Source organism: Rhodnius prolixus, unplaced genomic scaffold (genome assembly GCF_049639745.1).
Source record: "Rhodnius prolixus isolate KJV_2025 unplaced genomic scaffold, Rpr scaffold_11, whole genome shotgun sequence".
Taxonomy (NCBI): domain Eukaryota; kingdom Metazoa; phylum Arthropoda; class Insecta; order Hemiptera; family Reduviidae; genus Rhodnius; species Rhodnius prolixus.
In genome coordinates this window covers 18,786,565-18,810,621 of record NW_027411625.1, presented here as the reverse complement: position 1 = coordinate 18,810,621, position 24,057 = coordinate 18,786,565, and the positions used below count along the sequence as shown (strand labels likewise).

The 24,057-nt window shown below is 34.8% G+C and overlaps 1 protein-coding gene across 1 annotated transcript in view; it reads right to left on the bottom strand.

Annotated features, from left to right (window-relative positions):
• fat-spondin (extracellular matrix protein f-spondin) overlaps positions 1-22,674 on the bottom strand; it is a 33,710-nt gene extending 11,036 nt beyond the window's left edge. Inside the window, exons 1-10 of the mRNA XM_074138585.1 lie at positions 22,488-22,674; positions 17,311-17,515; positions 12,002-12,119; positions 10,720-10,926; positions 10,513-10,636; positions 8,953-9,083; positions 7,363-7,591; positions 4,428-4,599; positions 3,318-3,546; positions 2,645-2,840 (exon numbers count right to left, since the gene is read on the bottom strand). Of these exons, the coding sequence (XP_073994686.1) occupies positions 2,645-2,840; positions 3,318-3,546; positions 4,428-4,599; positions 7,363-7,591; positions 8,953-9,083; positions 10,513-10,636; positions 10,720-10,926; positions 12,002-12,119; positions 17,311-17,515; positions 22,488-22,650 (1,774 nt within the window). The 5' untranslated portion in view covers positions 22,651-22,674. The remainder of the gene's footprint in view (positions 1-2,644; positions 2,841-3,317; positions 3,547-4,427; positions 4,600-7,362; positions 7,592-8,952; positions 9,084-10,512; positions 10,637-10,719; positions 10,927-12,001; positions 12,120-17,310; positions 17,516-22,487) is intronic.
• Positions 22,675-24,057: the final 1,383 nt, after the last annotated feature.

Genomic DNA, 24,057 nt, shown 5'->3' with positions numbered 1-24,057 from the left:
ATATTTTAGAGGGCGTTGGAATGACTGTAACCAGCTTAAACTCTTTATAAAGCCTAGTTCAAAGCCTAATATGAGGTTTTGTATTTTAAAAAACAGTGGTGTATTTACACTTGTATGTTTAATTTGCTGGTTAATTTGGTTATTTAGTTTTGGATTCAGAATGAGATAAAATGTGGTTAATAACATTATAATTGTTAATAAAGTAATCGCCTATTTTTTCAGGCGGGGCTTAACGTCCAACTACCAATTAGGTGTCGTGCACGGAGGCGCAAGCTCATACTTTACTATAAACAATTTATATTTAGACTTATATTCAGTGGGGATCTCCCACTTACGAAGCCACGCCCTGCAAGACTACACTAACACCCGCCCCTATAATATTTGTAAACATTTATTTACATATAAACAAATATGTATTGTTTTGCAAAAACGAGTTACGCGACAGTAAACTGAGTTGAACATTATCTTCAGTATTTTATCTGGATCCACAAGTAACAGCACGATTGCACTCAAATGTCACGTATTCTAAATTCTTCTTCTTTTTCTTCTTGCCAAATTTTATCAACTTCCTGCAGAGATTTACAGTGTTATTAATTCAATAACTAATTAAGAGGAGGCTTTATTCACGTGGGGGCAAACTCCCCTCGTAAAATACGTATATAAAGCGCCCAGACCCCGCAAAAGCCATTAATGCATTAAATTTCCAATCGAATTACACTCCTTTCATGAAAATCGATTCACGCGTTAATGATTTCAAACGATTGCAATACTTTCCCTTAGTAGATAGGTATAAGGGCATGATGGCACTTAAATGTCACGTGGGGAACCTTCTTCGTGCTAAATTCTATCTAAATTAGGCTAAGCGTTACAATCTTATTAGCCATAATAGTTTTACAGGGAGCCTACATACTTGGGGCTAACTCCTCTCCCATTTCATTTACACCTTAGAGGCCGGCCCCCAAAAGGCTAATTTAAATGAAAGTCCAAAATACAAAGAAACCTAATTTATGAAAATCGGTCTGTGCGTTTAGTTTATGCACGACATTGTTTCCATTAAAAGTAACAACACCACCACCACCAATATCAACAACATTTTCTGAAAATGCCGTTTCTGCAATATTTTTCTTGAAATCTTTTACATCTGACTTGTTACGAAAAATTGCGCTTGTAAAGGACGATTTGCTCTATATTATACAGGGTGACCAGAGTTATATGCTCCACCCACTTTTTTTTTAACTGTGGGAAATTTCGAAAAATAAAAAACACGTATTTAACCATTTTTAGTCTAGTTTATTTTCAGTGATTGAGCCATTTTTTTAAACCTCTGTATCTCGAGATACAGCACCCAATTTTTGTTTTTCAAATGGAACGTTATATTTTTTGTTGCACATTTTTATAGAATTTTAGCTCCTAAAAAAAAACAAAAAAATAATTTTTGAAATCGGTTAGGTTTTTCAAAAGTTATGGTAATTTAAAATATGAAAAACAAATTTCAGTTTACTATCAAAATTACGTTATTTTTTTTAAAGAATCTGTTCAAACTGGGTACAATCAACGATAGGCAAGCCCAAACTCTGGACTCCCACGCTTTGCTTGTAACAGCACTTATGGAGGCGAAGTCAAGATCTAGGCAGGCTAGAGTTATTCGACGTTCAGGTTGTTTTTTCTACAAACGTGTGGTGTGGAGTTTTACGAAATCAACTAATCGGTCCATACTTCTACAGAGAGAACTTAACTGGTGAAAGGTATCTAACTTTTTTTAAGAGACATTTTGCCAGTTCTGCTTGAAGGTGTTCCTCTACAACGTCGGCTAGATATGTATTTTCAACAAGATTGTTGCCCGGCACATAATGCGAGAGTGGTTCGAGGTTACCGGGACAGAAATTTCCATGAAAAGTGCTTAGGGACTCATTGTCCCATCCAATGGCCACCTCGATCTCCGGACTTAACCCAAATGGACTATTTTTTGTGGGGATATCAAAAAAATAAAGTGTACAGTATCCTTAATCCCGTGGCTTCATTCGATCTGAAACGTCGAATAACTCTAGCCTGCCTAGATCTTGGCTTCGCCTCCATAAGTGCTGCTACAAGCAAAGCGTGGGAGTCCAGAGTTTTGGCTTGCCTATCCGTTGATTGTGCCCAGTTTGAACAGATTCTTTTAAAAAAATAACGTAATTTTGACATTAAACTGAAATTTGTTTTTCATATTTTAAATTACCATAACTTTTGAAAAACCTAACCGATTTCAAAAATTATTTTTTTGTTTTTTTTTAGGAGCTAAAATTCTATAAAAATGTGCAACAAAAAATATAACGTTCCATTTGAAAAACAAAAATTGGGTGCTGTATCTCGAGATACAGAGGTTTAAAAAAATGGCTCAATCACTGAAAATAAACTAGACTAAAAATGGTTAAATACGTGTTTTTTATTTTTCGAAATTTCCCACAGTTAAAAAAAAAAGTGGGTGGAGCATATAACTCTGGTCACCCTGTATAGTATAAAAAAAAAATAATAATAAAAATAGGATTTTCCTCTTTTATAGGAAAGAGAAAAAAAAATGGTCAAATTTGGTATTTTTCACCATGAGCTGAAAGTGGTCATCATAAAGCTGAAAATATTACTTTACACAATTTCTTCAATTCACCTTTTAATTGTGTTTGATCGATTGTACAATTTGGTGCATTACATGTTAGCTGCTGTGATAAGTTCACTTGGTTGTAACAAGATGGCACAGGTTTTGCTGAAAGAAACTTTCTAACTCGGCTGGTCATACCAGTGCCACACGTGACGCTGCAAGGACTCCATACACTCCACTCAGTGACGCTGCATGCCCTGGAGATCTGCAACACAAGCAATACATGTGTCAAAGGAGCAGTGATCAAGTGCCTGACTGAATCTTTGGCACCATCTAAAAATGGGATTGTATAAAATTAATGATCGTTTTTCCCACCAAAAATAACTTTTTTTGATTATTTTCACTTTAGTATTACATTTCAAATTTAAGCCGTTCTAATTCTAGAGATACTAGAATCTTTGCTCTGCTAATAATTTTCACAAAAGTTTAATAAACTTACAAAATGAACGTTCTCTCGAATAGAAGTGATAGCTCCAAGTACTGATAACCTTAGCATTTCAGCATTAAATTCATTCTAATCGTATTTTTTTAGAAGCACCAGAACAAAAGTTGGCAACTAGCATAGTGGATCGAATCATCGTCGGAGTAGCATGACAAAGGTGAAATATTTACATTCTTTTACTTAAATATTTAACTAATTTTAAAATGTAAGTTTTTCTTAACGAGCATTTAATATATGTACCTTCTTTTCGTTCAAGTGGCACTGAGGCAACATGCACTTCTCCATTTCTGTGATACTTATATGCATGCACTTCTTAACAATTTTTAACTGAGCGGACAGAAAGGTACGGCTGCGCAGTTTGACTCCAATACCGCAGGTGACGGAGCACTCGCTCCACTCAGACCAATCCGACACCTCGCACTCGCCCGCTTCTACCAGCGGCTGCACTTCATCCTCGTCTAGGTCGCCGCTGCATAAACAACATGCATCACATTATGCACTCAAATATTACTGAATAATCTAATGGTTGTAAAAAAACTTACAAAAAAATTATATACACTTATCTTGCGCAAAATGACCCTTTCAAATTTTCCTACCTATACTTAAGGAGAAAGTTTGGAATACAGTCATCACATTGTACATAACGCAAGGATTGAAAATTTCTACATTTTTAATTTATATTGATTGGCCTTAATTAAGTGCTTAAGAAAAGTCACTTAAAGGTAGCCTACTAGCTTCTGATGGTCGAGGTAAATGGCATATCTACAAGTGGTCCCACTGTGACTGGCCGCCGGTCTCGTCCCGTTAAGTACCCATGCCACGCTCCCCCCCCCCAAACTGACGTAATAAAAAGAAAAGGCAACCTTCTTCTAGAACTAAAAGGAGTAGGCAATAAGTCTCTTTTGGTTGCACTGCGTAAGAAAAAAATGCCGCCCAACGCTTTAATCCAATCCAATCTATTGATACTCCTCTACAGGGAAGTGAGCATAGGTAGATCAACACGCTAGATAAACCCAATCTCTCACAAGTACACCAACTGGCTATCTAGTGGACATTGGAGTGTGTTCTTACGCCACATGCCACACTCTAAGTCGGTACACGTGTAATGTTCCAAAACTCGTTTGAACAGATCTAGTTCGATGTTATCTCTCAGTCAGTCAGGCAAATGCAAGTTCTGTGTGCCCCTTTTACAATAAATCACATCCAATGCAGCTTGCACCACCAATAAATCAAAGTAGAGGTTTGCAATAGTGACCAATCTCTATACAACCTTAAAGGTTTTCTCTTGTAGTTGTAAGCAGCGCAAGTAATTTCTTATTCACATAACAAATAAATGTTTCATGGACTAACGGGCATTTTTGTTCTGCAGCCGTGCACATCTCTTTTGATATCAGTTGTCTGTCACAGTTTTTCTTTTTCGCTTTAGTTGGTGTCAGATAATTCCTGGAACGCATTCTTAGGCCTTTGCCACACGTGACACTGCATTCACTCCAACTGGAGTACTCAGTGACGGCGCACTCAGCTGAAGAAACAATGACATGTTAGTTATCAAATATAAGCTGAAAATGAAGATAGGCAGTGAAGATGTGTGCAGTTATAATTGTTGCACTACCATTGCACCTCTGCTCATACCTTTTTTAACTCGTCTTTTGCAAGTATGCTCAACTTGGTTCTAATTTTACATCGGAGAATAAAAAATTACTTTACTTGTAAAAGGTAGACGAGAACGTACAACTACTGACGAATTCTGTACAGTAAAGCATCTGCCTGCTACACCCACCATACATCATCCCCAAACTACACATATGCCTTAAAGTCTTCCCCATTTTATAACAAGTCTTATCACATATGGCACGATGGCACTGCACTCCTTACCCTTAAGATAAACGGCTATTTAACCAACTGTCAAGACAGCTAACTACTAACCAATTACACAAACACTACAATGCATGCATTTCTTTTTCAAGCCAAGAAAATTCTCTGTGGACAGCAACAAGACAAATATTAAAATACAGTCAATCATCTACGACAGAGACTGACGGTACATGGGCCAAATCCGATGAGGAGAAGGCCCACTGCCTCGCTTTCCTCCTCTCCCAAGTCTTTACTCTTCACCCAGACACTGACAACTAGTACATACTGATCTCATCACCCGAGAACTTGACATCCCGTTTCCCCTTTTCCTTCCGCCTAAACCTTACACTCCAAAGGACGTACGACAAACCTACCTAGAGAGAGAGAGAGAGAGAGAGAGAGAGAGAGAGAGAGAGAAAAAATAACGCCGTCTATGAACTAATTTCCACCAGCATCCTATTCCACCTCCCAGCAAAGTCAGTAATTTTCTATACATTTCCACTCTCACAACTACGTACATCTCTATCTTCTGGAAATTTTGATGATCCTCGACTAACTTCCTGTAACCCTGGCTTCAGAAGTGAAGAATAAAGATGAATCAACAAAAATTCAAGCACACTGTTTTCACCTTAAACCGTTAACTCCTTCTCGCCACATACTTTAATCGCACTTCCCTCCCAACAGTTACTCAAGTTCGTTATTTAGGACTCCATCTTGACACATAGAACCTTCAGCTTCGACTCAAACAGACTGAACTGAATCACTGATATAGCATCTCCTTAACAAAAACTTACAGTTTTAAATGTTAAGTATAAGGGTTAAGTGTAAGGGGTACACAAATCAGCAAGTACCTATCATTTTATTCATACTTCTAGAATCATAATTTTTAGGATGTATTAGATGCCACGTACCCTTACGATGGCCATTTTCATGCATAAAATATTTGTTCAGTAATGAGTAGCACCCATTTAATTTAGATTGTAATAGGAGGTATTAAACTATTCATGCACAGATTTAAAGAAGTAGAAAAAAAAAAAGTTAATGAAAAATATAATTGTTTTGACGTTAAAATTTAAAATTGCTTAAACGTCGGTTTAAGTACATTGTTCAATTAATCTAATTGGTACTTTACTTTATGTGGTAGTTACGCGTTAAAAATAATATGTAATTAATAATTATTCTAGTTTGTTAATATTATATTTTAGTGTAGTTTTCTTCAATTACATTGTTAATCTAGGTCCCCTCAGTGTTATATAAAATAGATATGCATATTTTTAGTTGGTTATAAAACTTATTTATTTTTTACAACAAGTACTCAATTAAAGGGCTACATTAAATTCAAGTATTCTTTACTTGTTATAGACTATGTAATTTTTGTTCACCTAAGACGAATTCAAGACTGAAATTTCATTTTTTTAACCCTGTAATTCAAATTACAACAGTAAAAGACTAACTCTAACTTTCTCTTTTTCTTTTAATGTGCGAGTGTATGCAATGATTATTCGGATAGAGATAAATCACAAGAATAATTTGGAATAGAGTTAAAATGAAGTGCTTTTTTAATACTAACTATGATGATGAGATACATCTTTTATTATTGTAACAGAAAAATATTTATGGGTGATAAAAGGCCAGCGCAAGGGTCCGTATCATCTAATAAATTCTAAAAAATATTTTACTAGAAGTATGAATGAAACGTTGGGTACTTGCTGATTTGTGTACCTTTTGGCTTTTAATAAACCCTTATACTTAACTTTTTAAACTGTACGTTTTTGTTAAGGGGTTAAAGAAATGGTTTAACTTCACACATGTATCAGAACCCTCAATAAAACAAATTTTGTCGGAAAATATGTCAAATAAAGTAACAGGCCTACATATAAATGATGTTAATACAAAGTTAAAAGCACATTGTTGGAGCCATTTTCCTTAAAATCACTAAAATCTAAAAAAAAAAAAATCTATTCAACAAAGAGGGCAAGATTGAAGAATTTAGCTATTAGAACAGAGACGGTGGTATAGAAGCGGCACTTTACTGGGCTCGTCTTTTTAATTCTCTTACCTCCAACGGCATTTTTTGAATGTTGGATTTGTATCGCTGGTCAATTCATCCGTCATGGCATGCTTGCTTTTGTCGTTCCGTCAGGTTTCGGATTTTGGTTCACCTTCGGAGATTAAATCATAAGGTGTTTGTGAATATAAATTTGACTTCCGCTAATAAAGCAATCACCACACTATCAGACTCCCCACGCACTGAACCAGATAGTATAGTGGTAATGGAAAAAAAGTTGTCTCAGGAATGGAGGTTCTGAGAGACTTGCAACATCGTGATTCTTCCAAAGAGTCGAATTAAAGTGTACTTGTCTAGTTTAGGCAAAAGCAACTATTATTTCATAGAATCCTGATTTCAAGAAAATATCTTAGTTTATCTCACAGCGGTTTTCGTCCTCTGTGTTCTCGCCCTCGCTCACTTGCTGCAACAGTTCCTGTTCCGTCAGGTCCGTGCACAACTTCGTTATTACTTGGTCTCTTTGAATAAACAATCTTGCCAGAGCTGGCATCTCCTCAGAAGTAGGATTGAAGAAGGGAGAGTGCGGGTCATCTGGAAACTTGGTAGTGATTTTTCTGATCCTCTCTGGCGGCTCTGTGGCAGTTTTTATACTCTGCAAAGTAATCAACATTCTTAAAACTTCTTCCTACAATGTTATATATGTTGAATATAAAGTAGATATCCTTAACAAAAACTTACAGTTTAAAAAGTTAATATAAATGTTGATTAAACGCCAAAAGGTACACAAATCAGCAAGTACCTATTATTTCATTAATACTTCATTGATATCATTTAAACAATTTTACTGCATTCATTTTCATTTATATTTTTTAGAATTTATTAGATGTCACAGACTCTTATGAAAAAATAAAATTCTAATGAATGAAATTCGAATGACATCTTATTCATCAAAAACCGGTTCGCGCGTTTAGACGCTCCGTTGTTTTTTCAAAAAAGTAACAAGAAGAAGAACAATTTTTGAAAGTGCCGTTTATGCTAATTTTCAGCAACTTTTTTCTCAAAATCTATCAGATCTTGGTTGTTGGCAAAAAATTATACTTATTCTGGGTTGTTGCAAAAAATTACAGTTATAAAGGAGGATTTGCCCTATATTATAAAGAAAATTTGGGAACTTTATCTTTTATAGAAAAGGAGAAAAAAATTGTCAAAGTTAGGTGTTTTTCAACATTACGCTTTTTCGTGCAGTTTTTGACGATCAACCCTTATACAACTGTCCTACCGGACAGTTTTAATAAATCAGAAGAATAATTTGGAATAGAGTTAAAATAAAGTGCCTATTCAATTATCAAGATTTGATGTACATTTTATCATTATTATAACAAAAAAAATTATTATGAATGAACTGGCCAGCATAAGGGTCTGTGACATCTAAGAAATACTAATAAATATTAATGAAAAGTTTTATTATTTATTTATTTATTTATTTTTGTATGTATTATACAAAGTAGCATGTTACTGAAGGAGTTAGCCTTTTACTATACTATAAGAATTAAAATACAAAAGTAAATGAAATAAACAAACTAATACTGAAATTATACATAATAAAACTGTAGGTGAATTTAAAAAGAAAAAGGAAAGTGACAGTCAATAATACATATACTGTTCTTTTCTTTTGCTCATATTCAAAAGGAAACAAAATAAGAGGTAGCTCAGGGAAACAACATCAACATATAATAATAAACAGGAATCTAGGCAGCATAAAATCACAAATTATTCGTTCGCACTACCGCCAGTAAATTAATTAAATGATATCAATGAAATATTATTGAAATGATGCCTTGATATTAATGAAATGGCGTTTAATCAACCTTTACACTTAACTTTTTAAACTGTAAGTTTTTGTTAAAGAGACATTATTTAACATTAATTCTGATGTAAGATCAACCTGGGCTGCAGAATAGCACCACGACTGGCAGGTCCAGTCTCTAAAATAGTAAAGGAAACAATACTGACCATGTAAGTTCGACCGCTGTCTGTGCCTGCGTCGTAAGGAAATAGATCGATTTCCATGGACTCCAGCCAGGTACAGTTTTCCAGGCAGAGATTGAGCGCAGAGACGCCCACAATCCAATCAGGAGACGGACCTTTAACAGACACACGCACTACAAAATTAAGAATTTTTGACGTTATTTTTATAAATGAATATCGTATCAAATTTCAGAAAAATCTTTCGAGCATGTCGTAAAACAAATTGTCCGTACTGGTAAAACCGGATAACCGAGGTTCTTTCTTTATTTTTGTATTTTTTTTTTATTTAAGACGCGTCAACAAAAATGCCCAACAATATGACGCCTTGTGAGTTATCCTCTTGCTGTTTTTCTGAAAACATTATTTAAAAAATGCATAAACCGATTTTGTGACTGTGTGGAAAAAGTTCTCATATAACGTGCTTAAAACACTCCAAAGAAAAGTCGACGAAATAAATGGTAAAAATCTAATACTAGGAATGTGATAATGCAAGTAAACGATGCTTTAAATCTTTAGAGTAAACAAGATACAAGAATGAAAAAATTAATGCCAGTTTCAGTCATTATAAACTTTATTATGCCGAGCTTTCGACCTAGGGACCTAGGTCATCTTCAGGGCTAATTCACAATACATCATTAGAGGGTTGGTGTGTCTTCTGTCTTGTCCTTGAACAGACAAGACCGAAAGCTCGGCATAATAAAGTTTATAACTGAAACTGGCATTAATTTTTTCATCTTATTGAAACTATGATTCAGTCACCAAAAATAATATTTCAGTTCTCTTGTATTTGAAAGTATTTCAGCTCTCTTGACAAAAATGAATATCTCTGATAGCATTCCCTCCTTCCAGTAAGACAACTAGTAAAAAATCCGGCATCGAGGGTAAACGAACAAATGTTCACTAGTGGACCAAAGAAAATGTGGCTCTATACTAGACGAGTCAAAAAAGGAACGTCAGAAGATACAGTACAAAAATAATACATAAATAATGTACTGCCCAATGAAGAAACATTGTGAAAAAATAGGAAAATTAAGGTAGCTTCTCCAGCTTAAAATTGGTCAAAACTTTTCTGGATACGGTGATGCATGCTGAGCTTTAGCCAAAAAAAATTATTTATTAGGCGTTTTTTATTCAGAAGACAACCAACTGCTCAGTTCACCTGAACTTCACAAAAGTTATCCCAACGACTCATCTGAGAAACAGGGACCTCACCGATGACAAATTAGATCTCTCTGCTCAAACATTAAGTATACACAGTATCAGACATAAAGTAATGTAAATCATCTTATAAATTTATTAAACAGCTATAAATTGCACATAACGAATACAGACGCAACTGGACAGTTGGGAAAAACTGAATTGATAACGTTGACATCGACGGAATTTGTTTCGGCGAATTCAGGACTTTTGAGCTTTTAAGACTGAAGACACGTTAAAACGAGTGTACTGGTAGCACACCTCTGTGCTAAAGTTGCACTGCAAGACGGTTTCATCTAGACAAGGTAGGTTGCCAGATATAATATAAAATATAAAGAGATATGGTACCAAACATGGATGCCAGAGAAAGCAAGTGTCTACGTGGGTCCACCCTCATTACAGCTGAGGTCCTGCCGTTCAGGTTAGGATGCCATAATCCGGCCGCTTTAACAATACTTCGCAACTTGGAGCTCTAAACAATAAAATTAAACAATTGAAGTGGCGCCAATATATATATATACATATAATGGTAATTTACAGAATTATGATGCATACCTGCAATTTTAATTCATTCTCCATTTCCCTGACAATGCCATACTCAGCCAGCTGCTTCAGTCCATAACTGGCCAGGCCGCCTTCGGCCCACATAGTGAAGTTGGGACCGTGAGTAGCACCGATAACATCAGAAAAATGTGTCAGCCATAGAGATGTGGGGAAATCCTTGGGATGGCTTTCAGGTGACCACAAACCTTCAAATGTGATCTGACGGGCAACAAACTAATATTACGATACTATCAGCGAGTTGTGTTGATCACATTTGAAGAGAACTAGTAGATTCTGTCGGCTTGGCATGTTCTTTCAGACTCTAGCTTTGTTCTGCAGATCCGCTCAGGTACAGTACGTGACTGAAACTCTCAGCAACTCATGCAACTCGATGATTCGGGTCGATAGATGATCATCCAAAGACGATCAGAGCATCCAAAGAGAAGGAGCATGCCATGACGGATAAAATACAAAACTATTATTGACGTCTGTTCACAGTTTAATCTGAGAGGCGTGCGTTTAGAATATTAGGATGGAAGGGAGGGCAGGCGCTATGGTAGCCGAGCAGTTAAAGGCGAGTCCCGCAAAGCTAAGGCGTATTGCAGTACTAGGCTATATTCCCGGTCTAGGCCTTGGATTTTATTTAATGGTTAATATGATAACTTAACAGTAAAGTACGTATGATAGTTCCCTCCGTCCAAGTCACGTAATTTGGTAGTTGGACGTAAAGCCTGATTGAAATAGTAGGCATTACTTTATTTTTAGTAGGCTCGGCAAGTCTGCTTTCATCTCTTTTTCGATTTGATCCGAATCTAGCCAAGTGAGGTTCCCAGTAAATGATAACAGATTCATCTCCGACTCTGAACTAAGCATAGGGCTAGAAAAACAGGGCTCTATTCATTTTCACTTAACGAGCCCATTCAGGGCTGTAGCCAAAAGAAGAAATTATGTGTTTCCATTCCCCGCAATCTTGCCTGATGACTGACTACCACTTCGTAAAAGATCAAATATGGCGCAGTTTCAAACTAGAATGTCCGTGACATTTAGCATATTAACTCTATTAACCCTATTAACTCTATAAAATTAACTGAGGCAACAACCAAATACTGCAGAATAATCCCCACTCTTTTGGCTTGACTGGATATGATGCCAGGGTGGCTATTGGATAAAGTAAAAAATAACAGCCATGTTTCAGGAATGTAAACCAACTAGTAGTTCTCGGTGCTATGTATATTAGATCAGAGTAAAGGAAAGACTACATGAAGAATTTTTTAAATATCAAATACTGTATTACCTTATATCTGGCGTAATCGCAAGTGCAACATTCTGGAATTTTTTTATCTTCCTCCTTGATGTCGCTGCACAAGACTTTGCTGTTAATTAGCCAGTCATCGTGAACCTTTAGTGCAACTCTGTGATAATAATAAAAGTGATGTTAATTTTTTTTTTATGGAGGATGTGAAATGCATAATGCACGCAGCAACAAGCTCTACAGTGTTACGACTATCCGTATGGAACTACCCACCAAAACACTCATCTTCAGGAACACTAACCTGGACTTTTTTTCACATTGTTTCACAATGCACCCTGGCGGCTAGCTGCGCTCTTCCCAGGGTTACAGAAGCAGATCCAGTTTGCCTTTCTTTGGAAGCAGTACGTGGTGAGAAAAGCCTGTTACATGGATTTAGGTTTTTTCCTTACTGAGCAAATTTGCCCCGCAGGCGCGCCCATCTGTCACAAGAAAGTGTGCTCTACATTGAAAGCATGCTCTGCAATATACAAGAGAACCGACTCCGACTTTCCCATCCGATGGAGGTACGACCTAAAATACCCATATCTACTAAAGAATTGGGTAAGATAGTATTCGACTTCACCGGATTGTCTCTCTACCTACGGCCTCACCTCTTTAATGAGACTTGCCGTCAAGCGACCTCTAGATTCTTCATCCCAGGGTACCAGCTTTTAAAGTACGGGATATTTCAGTTCGCTTTCCGACTTCCATCCTACTCTTATAAATTGCTTTTTTTTAATTATTATTTTTTTACTTTGTTTTGCTTTGAAAAAGAAATAGAAGTCGCTCCAGAAATAACTATGAGAGCCGGCTTAAATACTGTGCAGTATGCAGAGGCGATCCGAAGTGCAGCCTGCCTTTGCACCTGAGCAACGCGTTTACAGTATCTCCTTAACAAAAACTTACAGTTTAAAAAGTTAAGTATAAGGGTTGATTAAGCGCCAAAAGGTACACAAATCAGCTAGTACCCAACATTTCATTCAAGCTTAGTTGATATAATTTAAGTAATTTTGCTGCATTAACTTTTCCTTCACATTTTTTAGAATTTATTAGATGTCACAGACCCTTATGCTGGCCAGTTCGTTCATAATATTATTTGGTTATAATTATGATAAAATGTATATTATATCTTCGTTTTTAAATAGGTACTTTATTTTAACTCTATTCCAAATTATTCTTCTGATTTATCTTTAATATGCCCTTTATTCTGAAGTTGTCACATCTTATACATGCATGTTAAAGTAGAAAAAGACAAAGTTAGAGTCGGCTACTGTTTAAATTTGAATCACGGAGGATTTAAAACAATATTTCAGACTTGAATTCGTCTTACCGAAATATTCGTGAGCACAAATAACACACAGTAATTAACAAGTAGATTATTCAACAACAATTATTCATTTCTCAATTGTAATTTAATTTTACTTATAGTAAAATACTGGAATAATTAGCTGTCCTAAAAGTATGCAATACTTATTTATTTTATATTACATAACATATATATAACATTGTGAGAAGAACAGCTACATTGAGAGTGTGATTGAAGAAAACTATATTATTTGCGATAAAGCCAGATAATTATTACCTATTATTATAAACGTTTGACTACTACATAAAATAACAATTACTTTAATCGAAGAATGAACTTAAACCGACGATTTTTATTAAAAATAAAATAATCGAAATCATTGATGTATGTTGGTGTAAGCATTTTTTTAAAAAAGTTTTTAAATTTTGTAGCCTCGTATTTTTTTTATTTTTTATACCGTTTTCTTTTTAACCTGTAATTAATAGTTTGATTATTATAGATTAATAGATATTAAAGTCAATCTACAGTGCTACTTGAACAAATATTTTGTAGATGAAAATGGCCAGCATAAGGGTCTGTGACATCTAATAAATTCTAAAAAATGTGAAGGAAAAGTTAATGCAGCAAAATTACTTAAATTATATCAACTAAGCTTGAATGAAATGTTGGGTACTAGCTGATTTGTGTACCTTTTGGCGCTTAATCAACCCTTATACTTAACTTTTTAAACTGTAAGTTTTTGTTAAGGAGATTTTTGTACCTTTTGGATAGATTTTCATTTTTGTCTATTTTGCTAAGTTACATATCTGCTTTACTGCTTTTTTTAAATTAGGAATAAGCAATTCTATCATTATAACCTGATAAGGTGTTAAGTAGGAACCGTAACTACCACTGGAGAGATCTTTTTAAAGAATGATTATAGTTGCGGTCCCCAAACCATCCTCAATAACAATTTTTTTGAGAAAGCCTTTTTATATAAAATAGGAAGGTATTTGTACGTAAAAAGCAAATTTAAACTGCGATTTCAGACCTTCCTTTTAAGAGGAGTAAGAAAAATAAACGGGCGATTACAGTACTTCTCCCTAAAAGGCAAAGAGGCAAAGATTTTGAATCGAACGACAATTCATTAATGTAAATAGGTTCACCCATTGATAATTTTAACGATTTCAGTACTTCCTCTTTGTAGGTGTAAGAGCATGATGGCACTTCACAGCCATGTAGAGGAGCTTTAATCACTTCTTCGTGCTAAATTTTATCAAAATCGGACAAAGCGTTATAGAAATATTGGTAATAATAGTTTTAGAAACGGCCATACTTGGGTGGGGCAAACTCCCCTCCATATGAGGCGTAGCGACGAGACTTTTAAAGTGCAAATCTGTACAAAATTTCGATTCGAATGACACTTCATTCATGAAAATCAGTTCACTTGTCGATAATTTCAAACGATTGCTATACTTCCCCTTAACTAGTGTAAGAGCAGATCGCCGCTTTAACGTTACTGAGGGGTGCCCTAGCCTAATGCTGCCTAATTTCATCAAAATCGGAACGAGATTAACAGAGTTATTTGTAATAATTTTGAAGGGGGCCTTACATAAAGGGGGCTAACTCCTCTCTAATTCGGTGTACAGCGTCGAGACCCCCAAAAGGCACATCTACATAAAGTTCCGAATCGAATGTCACCTCATTCATGAAAATCGGTTCTCGCGTTTAGGCGCTACGTAGTTTACAAAAAAGGTAACAAGAAGAAGAAGAAGAAGAAGAAGAACAACAACAACAACAACAACAACAATTTCTGAAAATGCCGTTTTTGCTCATTTTCGGCAACTTTTTTCTCGAAATCTATTAGGTCTGGGGGGTTGCAAAAAAATTACAGTTATAAAGGAGGGTTTGCCCTATATTTTAAAGAAAATTTGGGAATTTTATCTTTTATAGAAAAAGAGAAAAAAATTGTCAAAGTTGGGTGTTTTTTAACGTTACGCTTTTTCGTGCACTTTTTGACGATCAATCCTTATACAACTGTCCTACCGGACAGTTTTAATATAGTTAAGAGAAGTAAGCACATGCACCATCCTCCATCTAAACCTCAGAATCGCGCAAAAGAACAGACTAAGCCGCCTTATCAACAACCCTGCTTGTTGGATCTAGGGCCGCTCATTTTGGCCATCATCCTTCCTATTTTAATTAATACAGTAATTCGAGGCTTTATCAGCCGCCCGGTAGATCTGCTCGCCGAAACTCAACTTATAATCAATTATGAGACCGAGTTACACTTGGCTTTGACGACACGGTTTCTTCCCCAACCCGCAATCGTAGAATTTTTTCGATTCTCGACTTCGTCATGATGATGATTTCTGTTTACTGGACAGTCAATTTTTATAATATACAAAACAATAATCATCATCATCATAATCATAATCGCTACTGGCCCTTAGATTTCCTCTTTCTAGAAGCTTTTGCTTTTAGAAGGGTCTGTGATATTTAATAAATTCTAAAAAATATTAATAAAAATTAATACAGTAAAATTACTTAAATGATATTAATGAAGTACTAATGAAGTGATGGGTACTTGCTGATCTGTGTACCTTTTGGCGTTTAATCAACCTTTATACTTAACTTTTTAAACTGTAAGTTTTTGTCAGGGAGATTTTTGTACCTTTTGGATAGATTTTCCTTTTTGTCTATTCTGCAAAGTTACATATCTGCTTTACAGATTTTCTTAACATTTGGAATAATCAATACTTTCATTATAACATGATATGTTATGTAATCGGAACCGTAACTACCACTGAAGAGATCTTTTAAAAGAATGCTTAGAATTGCAGTCCCCAAAGAATCCACAAAAACAATTTTCTTGGGGAAACGTTTCGATTAAAATTGGAAGGTATTTGTACGTAAATAGCAATATTTAACTGCGATTTCAGTACTTCCTTTTAAGAGGAGTAAGAAAAATTAAACTGCAATTACAGTACTTCTCCCTAAAAGGCAAAGAGACAAAGATTTCGAATTGAATGACAATTCATTGTCGTAAAATGGATGATGCGTCGATAATTTGTACGATTGCAGTATTTCCTCTTAATAGGTGTGATGATGATGGCATGATGGCATTTTAGAGCCACTTAGGGAAGCTTTAACCACTCCTTCGTGCTAAAATTGGACTAAGCGTTATAGAAATATTAGTAAACTCTTCTCCTTTTCAGGCACAGCGGCAAAACTTATAAAATGCATATTTATACAAAATTTCGATTCGAATACTTCATTCATGAAAATAGGTTCATCTGTCGATAATTTTAAACGATTGCCATACTTCCTTTTAACAGGTGTAAGAGCAGAATGTCGCTTTAACGTTACTGAGGGGTGCCCTAGCCTAATGCTGCCTAATTTCATCAAAATCGGAACAAGATTAACAGAGTTATTTGTAATAATTTCGAAGGGGGCCTTACATACATGGGGCTAACTCCTCTCCCATTCTATGTACAGCGACGAGACCCCCAAAAGTCACATCTACATAAAAGTACAAATCGACACCTCATTCATGAAAATAGGTTGAGCGCTACGTTGTTTACAAAAAAGGTAACGACAACAACAAGAACAATTTTTGAAAATGCCGTATAGCTCATTTTCAGCAACTTTTTTTTGTCTTAAAATCTATCAGGTCTGGGTTGTTGGACAAAAATTACAGTTAAAAATTTTGGAATTATAAAAAATAAAATTTGGGAATTTTATCTTTTACAGAAAAGAGAAAAAAATTGTCAAAGTTTGTTTTTTTTCAACTTCGTGCACTTTTTGACGATCAAGTCTCCTCTCCTTACTATGGCAAATGTAAAAAGCCGATGCAGAAAAGTAGCGCATCAAGTTACATCTCATGGGAAATAGCTACCCCGCTCCATATTTCTCCCTTTAGGTAGCAGAGAATTGTTTTTAGAATTAGCAGCAATAAGAACAAACAAAAGAAATATTCAAACTAGATCTAATATTCCAGTGCGAACTACAGAAGATTCATATTTACTTGATATTTGCACAGCCAAATCTCGGCGAGGTCCACAGTATCTGCAGCTGGTTGCGTGCCTCTTCCGTTTTCTGCAGTACCGTACTCAAGCAGTCGTTAGCGAATACCACGTCTCTGGAGTTGAGGATTTGCAGACTGCCGCCTCCATTCTCTCCGTCCAGAGTTATAATAAATTTGTCAAAGGTATAATCACTTTTAATTTGCACTAAATAAAACACACACAAATAATGAGTGGTGACGATAAAAATAGGAGCATCCCTCTCACTACAATGGCTACTTTTTCTAGATGCCAGCTTTTGAATTTGAGATTTCATAGGAATGTCTTTTTGGAGGCAATCTGCATTAGAAAAAGTGTCTTTTATAAATTGAGTTTTGTGTATTTGTCAGTCCGTGGTCATAGTTCATGTTTGATACTTGCTTTAGTTATACCATCATATAAACCATCAATAAGGTCCTGGAAGTACCACTGTACTGAATAAATGTTTTAGTTTTTTGAGATTTTCTCCTATTATTTTCTTAGAACTTTGCTTCGTCATTTTACATACATTGTGAACTTCAACTTTTATCTTCTGTCAGTTTATGTACTGTTTGGTACACACTAACAGACAAGGCAGAAGACACACCAATTTTACATGTAACAGTGTAAGAAGAAGAAGAAAAAAAAAAAAAAATTGTAACTTTCAACAGCATAAGCCCTGAAGATGACCTAGTTAGACGCTAGGACTAAAGAAAGGCAGAAATGAAAAATAATGACTGGAAATGGCAATATTCTTTCCTCCGTTTGGATTAATGAGAACAATACTTAAGTAATCTTACTGAATTAAATTTTCATTAATATTATTTAGAATTTATTAGCTTTCTCAGACCCTTTAAAATTACTTTATTTTGAGTTGTCTGTCTTTCGTACAGGTAACATCGTGTCTTTCTATAAGGGCTATTTACTTTAGTTTCTACCGTTGCGATTTTCATGAAAATCTACAAATGTGAGATAGATAATCTTGTACTGAATACTGAATGATTTTTGTAAGTTTCGAGAAAATTGATCGAGCAGTTTTAAAGATGTTTTGAAATTTACTTTCAGTATTTTTAGCAAAAAGTTGTAGTTATTTGTTAGCTTTTGGAAAGTGGGGAGATAACGAAGCTTAGCTACGCCCAAAGTTATTATTTCTATTGTGCTGGTTGTGATCAAGAATTGAAGTAGGGGAATGAACAAATTTATAACAATAAGTGCATTAGTGTGTTATCTGTGTAATTGAAGAAGAGGGGATCTTGAGGTGAATAACTCTAGCCTGCCTAGATCTTGACTTCGCCACCATAAGTGCTGCTACAAGCAAAGCGTGGGAGTCCAGAGTTTTGGCTTGCCTATCCGTTGATTGTGCCCATTTTGAACAGCTTCTTTAAAAAAAATTAGGTAATTTTGACATCAAACTGAAATTTGTTTTTCATATTTTAAATTACCATAACTTTTGAAAAACCTAACCGATTTCAAAAATTTTTTTTTGTTTTTTTTAGGAGTTCAAATCCTATAAAAATATGCAAAAAAAACTATAACGTTCCATTTGAAAAAACAAAGTTGGATGCTGTATCTCGAGACTCAGGTGTTTAAAAAATGGGTCAATCACTAAAAATAAACTAGACTAAAAATGAATAAATACGTGTTTTCTATTTTTTCGAAATTTCCCGCCGATTAAAAAAAAATTGGGTGGAGCATATAACTCTGGTCGCCCTGTATTTCTGAAGATTATGATAAGGAGGCGCAATTAATAACGAACCAGTTACTGCAGATAAATGCGAAATATATAGAAAATGTTCTGTTGGCGGACGGAAGTTTTTTCATTGTTTAAAATTTAATCAGCTCTAATTTAGTACATGCTTGTGAAGAAGAAAGTAGTCAAGAAAATATAGGAAATAAAATACGAGAAATATAGGAAATAATATACGAGAAACGTAAAAGACTTGTGATAAATGGAGGTAATAAACTCTTACGTCTGCGAACTGACCAACCTCTACAGTAAATCTTGGGAGTTTTTTCGACGCCGGAGCGATTCAGCTTCATCTGGGACATAAGATCTTACAAGCGATCGTAAACCATCTGCTTATTGAATATGTAATTGATGACAGTAGCTGTTATGATATTCTGCATATTTCTAATTTGAAATGGTATGCTAACATTAAAGAGAAGTATGTAAGAGAAATCGTCACTATTTTAGCCAAACATCATATATTAATAGATAGATCAGACAGAGGATTACAAACTTAATATGATTTATTCAAATGAACCTGTTGAATTTAAAAAGGGCTGGTATGATTGGGAATGTTTAAGAATGCGGAAATAGTTGTATGATCTATTAAATATTTTTAGGAAAGCAAGTTCCTGTAAAATTCAAAATTATTACATGAAAATTAGAAAGAAATATAAAAATATATGTTAAAAAAAAAAATTATAGTGAAAGTATTAAAATAAAACAGGTTAAGAATGTTAAACATTTCTTGAAGTTGATGCGTCCTTTCAAAAACAAAAATTTTGTTTTTGATACTTGCATTTTCCCTAATATCTGGATAGATTGTATTAAGAATTTATTGAATCCGTCTGTGAGCACTGCACTTATTGTTTATGCTGAACCATGTATAACTTAATGATTTATTAGATTCTTCCTCTATTAGATTCTTCCTCTTCACAGTCAGAGTAACTAATGGTTTTGAATACAGCGAAAAATAATAAAGCACCGGGAACTGACAGAATTTATTATGAATTTTTCAAGAACTGTCCTGAGAGTTCCCTAAAAATACTCACTTCAAATTTTAATGAAATTTACGGGAGTGGCAACGTGCCGAATACGTAGTTATTAAATGAAGTATCCAACTACAGGGGCATCTCTTTTTCTAATAAAATCAGAAAATTGTTCACAAGGTTATTGCTGGACAGAATTACGTTAAGGGAGAATATGAATGTTGATGGGCTGGACACGTCGCAAGAATGGCCCATGAAGAGATCCCGTACAGGCTACTACAGGAAGTTCCTGACCGCAAAAGGAGAGTTGGGCGTCCGAAACTGAGATGGTTTGACAGCGTGACGCAGGATGCCAGGCAGTTATTGCGAACTAGGAACTGGATGGCGGCTGCAAGAGAGAGGGACGACTGGCGGATTAAAATGAGGAGACCCAACTAATTGGGTTGTAGTGCCATTGTGAGTGAGAATATGAATGTGCTGGGCGAATTCCAGGCAGGTTTCAAACGGTCTTATTCGACAATATTAGCAGTTTAATGAGTAGTAAAACAGCTCGTGCCGTTTTAGCGTAACTAATCCTCTTATCACATGTATTATATTAACGGAAAATAGATGAGTTTTAAAAATCTTAGTTGGAAGAAGACGGCATGACCGGATGTACTAATATCATTTGATCTTTAAAAAAAAAACTGAAGTGGCTAGAAATATTTGGTTTGTTGTTATTAGATTTATCAAGTTAAAACCTAATTGTGCCCATATTAACGATGGCCTTATTTTCGGCCTTAATATCTTGATGAATTTTTTGGATTATTGAGGAGTAGTAAAGAAATAGTAGGTTAAGAATGTTAAACATTTCTTGAAGTTGATGCGTCCTTTCAAAAACAAAAATTTTGTTTTTGATACTTGCATTTTCCCTAATATCTGGATAGATTGTATTAAGAATTTATTGAATCCGTCTGTGAGCACTGCACTTATTGTTTATGCTGAACCATGTATAACTTAATGATTTATTAGATTCTTCCTCTATTAGATTCTTCCTCTTCACAGTCAGAGTAACTAATGGTTTTGAATACAGCGAAAAATAATAAAGCACCGGGAACTGACAGAATTTATTATGAATTTTTCAAGAACTGTCCTGAGAGTTCCCTAAAAATACTCACTTCAAATTTTAATGAAATTTACGGGAGTGGCAACGTGCCGAATACGTAGTTATTAAATGAAGTATCCAACTACAGGGGCATCTCTTTTTCTAATAAAATCAGAAAATTGTTCACAAGGTTATTGCTGGACAGAATTACGTTAAGGGAGAATATGAATGTTGATGGGCTGGACACGTCGCAAGAATGGCCCATGAAGAGATCCCGTACAGGCTACTACAGGAAGTTCCTGACCGCAAAAGGAGAGTTGGGCGTCCGAAACTGAGATGGTTTGACAGCGTGACGCAGGATGCCAGGCAGTTATTGCGAACTAGGAACTGGATGGCGGCTGCAAGAGAGAGGGACGACTGGCGGATTAAAATGAGGAGACCCAACTAATTGGGTTGTAGTGCCATTGTGAGTGAGAATATGAATGTGCTGGGCGAATTCCAGGCAGGTTTCAAACGGTCTTATTCGACAATATTAGCAGTTTAATGAGTAGTAAAACAGCTCGTGCCGTTTTAGCGTAACTAATCCTCTTATCACATGTATTATATTAACGGAAAATAGATGAGTTTTAAAAATCTTAGTTGGAAGAAGACGGCATGACCGGATGTACTAATATCATTTGATCTTTAAAAAAAAAACTGAAGTGGCTAGAAATATTTGGTTTGTTGTTATTAGATTTATCAAGTTAAAACCTAATTGTGCCCATATTAACGATGGCCTTATTTTCGGCCTTAATATCTTGATGAATTTTTTGGATTATTGAGGAGTAGTAAAAAAAAAAAACTTCTAAAAACTTCTTTTCCACCGACATTGCTGCAAATTAATCGCCGTTGTCTCGATAGAATAGGTTTATTTAGTAGTTTTGGTCAGACATCGCACGTCAGCATTTGTGTGCACTCAAGTTTATTATTATTATTAAAATAATGGCGTGCCACATGGCTTCCTCCCCCCCCATTCTCACTATTACATTAAATCTTCCAATCGAAGGTTGTTAAAGGATTGAATATACACGAATTTCGTTAAAAATTAATACAATTTAAATAGGATAAAGACAATGCATGCCTTGCCCTTGAAATATTGCCAAGATTAATCTTCTTGGGAAAGTATGTATGCAAGTAATAAATAAAGTAATCGGCTAATTTTTCCAACTTCCAACTACCAATTTATTTGTTCAAAGGGGTTTAGTTAGTGAAAGCATTACAAGCTGGCTCACAATTATCAGGGCAGTTAGCCAAAGTTGTAGCGTTCTCAGGACATTTCAACATCGCCCAGTCTTTGGTAAACAAATACTAAAGTTAACATACCTGTGTAAATGGAGGATGGTATAAATGTATTTGGATTTCCAATGATTTCAATAAATACATTTTCATTAAATCGCCCATTTGGGAAAGTTGGGCATCGCAACTGAAAAGTAAATACAACAGAATTAAAAATGAAATAAATGAAGATAAAGTGTCCGAGTTGCATGTTGGCATGTGACTGATACCATGGGTTTGGTTCTCTTATCTGGACGACCTCTGCACTTTTCTCCGAGATTATCTGTTTCTTCCCTCATAACATTCACTTCCCTAACCGGTATTCTTCATTATGCTTCCTATACTCTTGTGAAACTTAAAAATTACATTTATATAATGAGAAATTTAGTTGGAAAAATGACAGTTTTCTACTAAAACAGTTCAGGGATTTTTATTAAAAACCCATTTACATACATAAGATAATTACTTACCTCGTATGATATTAAACATTAGATTCTGTTGAGAGTTTTGTTCATTTTATGTCCCTTTAAATATCTTTTCTATTAAGAGCAATTTTGGGATATCTCGTAAACTCCTCGAAGGATTTTTACGAAATTTTATACAATTATAGATAAAAGTTTCGTTTGAAACAGTGAAATCTTTAACTTCAATTATCTCGTAAACTACTCGATAGATTTTTTTTATAGAATAGAATAGAATAGAATAGAAAGCTTTATTACACATTTTACAAAAAGAGAAAATTACATATAAACAAACTAATAGCTATTGCTAGGCATGGTTGTATACCGTCAGCCTAGAGTTCATCTTAAAACTTGAGAAAACAAAAAAAAATAACTTACTTGCTAAAGTAAAACAAAGCAGAAGTAAACAAGTCCTGTTGTAAAGCGAGCGGACATATGTACATAATATTTTGAATTAAAAAACAAAAGCAAAAACAAAATTCTACGTATTATATTCACTTATAAGGAACATCCTGTACTTATAAGCCGAAACATGAAAGCAAAACAACTTTGTCCAATTTCCACTATTCAATAAATTAATAATTTCTGCCTGCCTTAGTGCCTTCTTCCCCAGCCACCTAATTCTATACTCCTTAACAAAAACTTACAGTTTAAAAAGTTAAGTATAAGGGTTGATTAAACGCCAAAAGGTACACAAATCAGCAAGTACCCATCATTTCATTTATACTTCATTGATATGACTTAAGTAATTTTACTGCATTAACTTTTCCTTCACATTTTTAGAATTTATTAGATGTCACAGACCCTTATGCTGGCCATTTTCATCTACAAAATATTTGTTCTAGACTGTAGATTGTAATATCTATTTATCTATAATAATCAAACTATTAATTACAGGTTAAAAAGAAAAAAAAATTTTGCTAAAGATTTCAAAAACTTTTTTTAAAAAAATGCTTACACCAACATACATCAATGATTTCATTTTATTTATTTTTATTTTTAAATAAAAATCGTCGGTTTAAGTTCATTCTTCGATTAAAGTAATTGTTATTTTATGAAGTAGTGAAACGTTTATAATAATAGGTAATAATTATCTGGCTTTATCGCAAATAATATAGTTTTCTTCAATTACATTCTCAATCTAGATGTTCTTCCCA